We start from the raw sequence: 6,986 nt of genomic DNA, 5'->3' as shown, positions 1-6,986 counted from the left end.
ATTGTCCTGGGTATGTAGGCCAGCTTACGAGTTAGAGCAGGAGTAGGCCACAAGGCCTTTCAAGCCTGCTCTGCCATTCAATAAGATCATTGCTGAACTGACTGTAAACCTGCAGCCTAACCCTGGTAACCCTTCATGCTCTTGTTTATCACAATTCTATCTAGCTCTGCCTTGAAAATATTCAAAGACCCTGCTTCCACTACCTTTTGGAGAAGGGAATTCCAAAGGCTACCCTCAGAGAAAAAAAAAATCCTCATCTGTCTTAAATTGGCAACTCCTTGGCTGGAATTTTACCACCTCGCCCACCCTGGAAGCGGGGCGTGCCAGGCTCGCAGAACGGAATTCTCTGTTGGTCTCGGGCGGGATTTTATGAGCCTTGCCTGAGTGAGATTGTAAAATCTTGCCCCTTATTTTTAAACGGTGACTCCCCCAGTTCTAGATTCTCCCATAAGAGGCAGCACTCTTTTCATATCCAACCTGTCAAGCCCTGTCAAAATCTTGTATGTTTCAATCAAGTCACCTCTTACTCTTCTAAACTCCAACAGATAAAAGCCTAAGCTGTCCATTCTTTCCTTCTAAAACAATCTGCCCTGTCCAGGTATTAGTCTAGTAAACCTTGGAACTACTTCAAATGCACTCATAAGTCCTTCCTACCAATACTGTACACAGTACTCCAGATATGGTCTCACCAGTATCCTATACAACTGGAGCATAACATCCCTAATTTTATATTCAACTCTCCTTGCAATAAACCATAATATTCTTTTAGCTTTATAATTACTAGCTGTACCTGCAATTTAACCTTTTGTGATTCATGTAGTAGAACACAAAATCTCTGTGCATCTCAAGAGCTCTGGTGGCACAGTGGTTAGCACCATTGCCTCAGTGTCAGAAATCTGGGTTTGATTCCCGGATTGGGTCACTGTCTGTGTGGAGTCTGCACGTTTGTGTCTGTGTATTTCCTCCAGGTTCTCTCGTTTCTTCACATGGTTGGAGAGAAATGCTGGTTGGATGCATTGGCCATGCTAAGTTCTCCCGCATTGTACCCAAAAAGGTGCCAGAGTATGGTGACTAGGGGATTGTCACAGTAACTTAATGTAAGCCTACTTGTGACACTAGTAAATAAACTATCTCTCACCGTTTGGAAAACATGCTTATTTTATTCTTCCTGCCAAAATGGACAATTTTGCATTTTTTCACATTCTACTCCATTTACCAGATCTTTCACCATCGCTTAACCACCTATATGTCTTTATCGCCTCCTTGTGTGGCCTTTACAATACACTTTCCTACCTATCTTTGTATCATCAGCAAATTTAGCAACAATACCATCTGTCCCTTCATCCAAAGACATTTATAAAGATTGTAATTGAGGTCCTAGCACTGATCCCTGTGGCACACTACTGGTCATATCCCACTCACCCAGAAAAGGACCTAGTCATGGATACCATCTGCTTCCTGTTGGCTAGCCAATCTTCTATTTATGCCGATATGTTACCCACTACACCTCGAGCTTTTATCATCTGCAATAATCTTTGAAGTGAACAAAGAAAATTACAGTGCAAGAACAGGCCTTTCGCTTCTCCAAGCTTGCGCCGACTGAACTAAAATCTCTTACTCTTCCGGGGACCATATCCCTCTATTCCCATCCTATTATATATTTGTCAAGATGCCCCTTAAAAGTCATTATTGTATCTGCTTCCACCACCTCCCTCGGCAGTGAGTTCTAGGCACTCATCATCCTCTGTGTAAAAAAACTTACCTTGTACATGCCCTTTAAACCTCGCACCTTAAACCTATGCCACCTAGTAATTGACTCTTCCATCCTGGGAAAAAGCTTCTGACTATCCACTATGTCCATGCCTTTCATAATTTTGTAGACTTCTATCAGGTCCCCCCTCAACCTTTGTCATTGCAATGAGATTAAACCAAGTTTCTCCAACCTTATCATAAGCCTTCTGGGGTATCGCTGTGTGGAGATTTGTACAGACTGACAAAATATATTGGAGCTGAAATACACTGCAAACATTGGGAGTGCATCTATTTATGCACCCACATGGGAGAAGGATGTTAAATTGCAGTATTGCCATGTGTATTTCATCTGAATTGGCTATTATAAATGCACAACAGCAGAATCTTTTATTCTTTCCTTTGCTTAGAAGTGCCTAGACCCCAAACCTGGTAACTGCCCACAGTTGGCATTGTGGCCTAAGCAACTGTGGCCACAATTCAATGTCTTAGAACATTGCATGAATAATCATTAAAAAACTGATGTAAACGGTAAGTAATAAAAATGCCAGTTTTATTTTGGCCATTCCAAATGTCTAAAATGTTATTTTTTTTTCAATAATCCTCTGTAATGATGTTTTGAATTTCACTCTATTTGACTGAGTAAAGACAGCAGTCATTATTTTCGATCATGGTTTGAGGTCGATCAGTTCTCGGGAGCAAAACGACTTACTGAAATTACACCCTTCGTCCTGTTCCTCCGACAACTTTTCCTGAACACACGCACAGCAAGAATGGTAACTTATGTTAAACCGTTTCTTGCCAACGCATGATTTTGTTTGAAGGTACATGCTTCAAGGTCAGAACCATTGTGATGTCTCGCAGGCTTGTACCTCAAAGAAAGAAACAGACACATCTACCCAGTAACTACAGTGGTTGCAGAAAAGTTCTGCGTGTATTCTGCTATCCTGGCCGAAGGGAATCTCAGGAGAGGAGCAATGGGAATAAAAGAATACTTAAGATTTTAAGTTATTTTTAAAAAATCTTTCAAGAAACAAGTTTTGCAAGTGTCAGATTTGATGCTGTAACATGTAAAAACATCTCTGGTAAGCTGTGTAAATCATGGTGACGACCCTTAATAACTGCCTGTAAATCACCATGATGAAGTTAATTTTATACTGTGCGGTTAAAGTGGGCAGCGGGGGGCTGACACTGATCTCCGTGAAAGCTGAGCCTTCTGAAGCGTGGAAGCCTCCCGCCCGTTTGGGTGCTTTGGTGGTGATGGCTCTTCCAAACACTGAATCAACAGAGCTGAGTTTGATGGGATGGGGTTTGTGTACGACGACAGCAGCGTCGCATTCAGTTCCTGAACTGTAACAACTCTCGGGAGTGGCCTTCCCCGTTTCCCCTGGCTTGTCCAAGAGATTCCAGTCACCGGTTACCACGTCATCCTGCAGATAGAGGGCCACCTCCTGGTCCGATGGTGAGGGCTTCTGGATTGTCTCGGCTCCATCTAGTTTCCCAGTGGAATTTGTACTGTATCTGACCCACTGAAGATTCTCATCACATGGAGACCAAGGATCCCACAGGTGAAATGCAGTCATCTTCAATGGTAAAGATCAGGTCCGTGAAGAGAAGGGTGGGGGGGGGGGAAGAAATGTTAGTTAATCAGCTTTTCACTTTTAATGTTTGCGATGAGAACAAAAATCCAATTGTACTGATTACATTTGAAAATTATTTTGATTTCACGCTCTTTCTCATACATAATAAGTTTTTAAGTTTGTTTTAATAGTGTCACAGGTAGGCTTACATTAAAATACATTTTGTTCTGGGGAGCCGGGCTAAAATCCCGCCACAGCAGATGGTAGAATTGGAATTCAGTTTAAAAAATATCTGGAATTAATAATCAACTGATGATCACAAAACCACTGTTGATTGGTGGAAAAACTCATCTAACGTCCTTTAAAGAAGGAAATCTGCCATCTTTACCTGGTCTGGTCTACGTGTGACTCCAGAGCCACAGCAATGTGGTTGACTCTCAACTGCCCTCTGAAATGGCCCGGCAAGCCACACAGTTCAAGGGCAACTAGGGATGAGCAATAATTGCTGGTCAGCCAGCGCCATCCATGTCCCATGAATGAATGAAAAAAAATTAAAGTTACTGTGAAAATCCCCTAGTCGCCGCGCTGCGGCGTCTGTTCAGGTACACTGAGGGAGAGAATTTAGCACAGCCAATGCACCTAACCAGCGCGTCTTTTGGGCTGTAGGAGGAAACCAGAGTACCTGGAGGAAACCCACACTAACATGGAGAAAATGTGTAGACATTGCACAACAGTGAACCAAGCTGGGAATCGAACCTGGGTCCCTATTGTGTATAAAATAGTTGAACAGAATATATAATGTAAACCTTTGTTAAGCCCACTGTACAGTGCCTGCCATGCGCTATGGTTGGAGGAATAGTGGGTAGCCCATTAAAAGCTACAATTTAAAAAAATTTATCCTTATTTTCAAATCCCTCCATGGCCTTTCCCCTCCCTGTCTTTGTCAGTTCCTACAGCCCTCTGTGTTCTCTGCATCTTCTAACTCTGGCCTCTCTGATTTCAATTGTCCCACTATTGGTGGTTATGCTTCCAGCTGCCTGGACCCTAAGCTCTGGAATTCCCTCTGTAAATTCTCCTCCTTTTAAGACACTCCTTAATACCTGCCTCTGTGAATGAACTTTTGATCATCAGTCCTAAGCTCTCCTTATGTAACTCACTGTTCAAATTTTTGTTTGATAATCACTCCAGTGAGGTGTTGTTTTTGGGACCTTTATTTTTACAATTTTAAAGGCGCTACATAAATGCAAGTTGTTGATGTATGGGTACAATGGAGAAGACACGATAAAGTCATAAGAATCAAGGGTAAGAAGTTCTAGTTTTGAAGAAATCTGTGCCTCACAAACAAAGATAAGGAGAGACCTGAGAGGTTTTCAAACACAATGAAAAAGAGTGGCTGTTCGGTGACATTGTTTCCCATGGTTGTTGAATTAGTAACAAACCTGAAACATGAGTGTTGAAAATACAAGTAACAGTACAGAAATAGAGGAAGAAACATCAGCCAGAACTCCCGCTTTTGATAAGTATCCAGTACTGCCTGCTGGAAGCGTGTGAATGTGTAAACAATGAAAATAAAGTTTATTTACTAGTCACAAGTAGATTTACATTTACTGTGAAAATCCCCTGGTCGCCACACTCTGCCTGTTTGGATTAACTGAGGGAGAATTTAGCATGATCGATGTACCTAACCAGCGCGCCTTTCGGACTGTGGGAGGAAACCGGAGCACCCGGAGGAAACCCACATAGACATGGGGCAAATGTGCAAACTCCACACAGATAAAGACCCAAGCCAGGAATTGAATCCAGGTCCCTGGTGCTGTGAAGTAGCAATGCTTGCCACCGTAGAAGCACCAAAGCTAAATGGTTAACTTAACCCTTCTCTCCACAGGAGCTGTCTGATTTAGTGAGTGTTACCCCGCCAACATTTTCTAGGTAATGCGAGCTAAACTAGGCATGACCCGCTGAAGTGGTGGTCCTGAAACTTGTTAAGTGCAAATAATCTAAAGATGGGCCTTGAACATTTCAAGTGACGGGGCTATACCGAATTTCCTTTGGCAACATGTTCCATTGTGGGGTAGCCCTTGGGGAGAAAGATTGTTGAGACACTGGCTGGGATTTCCTGGCGCCATCGTAGTGGGTCACACTGTTGGAAGTTCGGGGGCCCAGCCACAAGTCCATTGACCTGTGCTGGAACTGGACATTCCAGGTCAGGCCGGAAATTCCCACCCACTATCTTGGAAGCAAATAGTTTGTGTAGTTTGTGCGCATGGCTGATCTGTGTTTCATTATAAAACTGGACTGAATGCAGCCGTAATAGTATCCTGGGTTGAAAAACTAGTTTAATCTTGCTCCCAGCCCTTTGTTAATGCTGCTGAATAAACAGTTGGTGGGGTAAGGAGGTGGGAGGGGGTGATATACAAGGTCCTGAGTGACTTTCCCTTCTCACTCTATTTTCCCAATTATCTTTCCTCCCCCGAATTTTCTCTCGTACACTCTCTTAGGCTTTCCAATTTCCCTTTTCGTAGGTTTGCTTTATTACAACAACTTATCTCTCTTAAAATTAGTAAAATGTAATCAGAAAAAAAAAACTGACCCCTAACCAAAAGTCATCGTGAGAAGGGATGACAAAACTCTTGGTCAAAGATGTACATTTTCTGCAGCATCTTACAGGTGGAAAGGCAAAGAGTTTTGGTGGGGGAGTTTCAGAACTTAGGACAAGCTATTATGGATCTTGTATTCTGTAATGAAAAAGGACGAATTTAGTTGGAAAACAACTTTTAGGGATGAGTGACCAGAATATGATAGAATTTGATACTGTGTTTGGAAGTCAGGAAGTTTAATCTGAAAGCAGGGTATTTAAATTGAATAAAATAAATTATGAAGGCATGACGGACAAATTAGCTGAGGTGGATTGGGAAAATACATTAAAAGGTATGACTTTGCATAGGCAGTGGATAACCTTCAAAGACTAATGTATAGCTAACAGCACCTATACATTTCTTAAAGATGCAAAAACCTAAAAAAGCCAGTTAACCAGGACACGTCCCAATTGACTCAAAAACAGCTTCTTCCCTGCTGCCGTCAGACTTTTGAATGGATCCACCTCGCATTAAGTTGATCTTTCTCTACGTCCTAGCCCAGACTGTAACACTACATTCTGCACATTCTCTTTTCCTTCTCTATGCACGGTATGCTTTGTCTGTATAGTGTGCAAGAAACAATACTTTTCATTGTATACTAATATATGTGACAATAATAAATCAAATCAAACTGTGGTGGACAAAAGAAGTTAAGAATTGTATAAAATTAAAAGAAAGGGATTTATAAAGTTGCCAGAAATAGTAGCAGACCTGAGGATGGGGAGGTTTTTTATTACAATACAGCAAAGGAAGGCAAAGAAACTGAAAAAGAGAGCACAGAATATGAATGCAATCTAGCAAAAAGCATAAAAACAGATCATAAAAGCTTCTAAGGCAAATGTGGATCCATTACAGGCAGAGTCAAGAAAATGAATAATGAGGGATAGAGAAATGGCAGAGAAGCTAAATAATTACTTTATGTCTGCTTTCATTAAGGAAGATACAGGAAATGTGCCAGATGTAAAGATTCAAGGGACTAGGGAGAATGCAGAGTTGAAGGAAATTAGTATAAGTAAGAAGG

General features: G+C 41.8%; 1 protein-coding gene across 1 annotated transcript; it reads right to left on the bottom strand.

The window, feature by feature from the left end:
- Nucleotides 1–2,798: 2,798 nt before the first annotated feature.
- On the bottom strand, nt 2,799–3,332 carry LOC145341328 (FANCD2 opposite strand protein-like). The gene has a single exon (XM_080186242.1). It carries the CDS (start codon nt 3,330–3,332, stop codon nt 2,799–2,801), a length of 534 nt encoding a protein of 177 aa, XP_080042368.1.
- Between the last annotated feature and the right edge of the window lie 3,654 nt (nt 3,333–6,986).

This window comes from Carcharhinus amblyrhynchos, chromosome 3, assembly GCF_965287045.1.
Source record: "Carcharhinus amblyrhynchos chromosome 3, sCarAmb.v2.hapA, whole genome shotgun sequence".
NCBI classification, from domain to species: domain Eukaryota; kingdom Metazoa; phylum Chordata; class Chondrichthyes; order Carcharhiniformes; family Carcharhinidae; genus Carcharhinus; species Carcharhinus amblyrhynchos.
The sequence above is the reverse complement of the archived record's forward strand: the minus strand, read 5'-3'. Positions and strand labels throughout refer to the sequence as shown.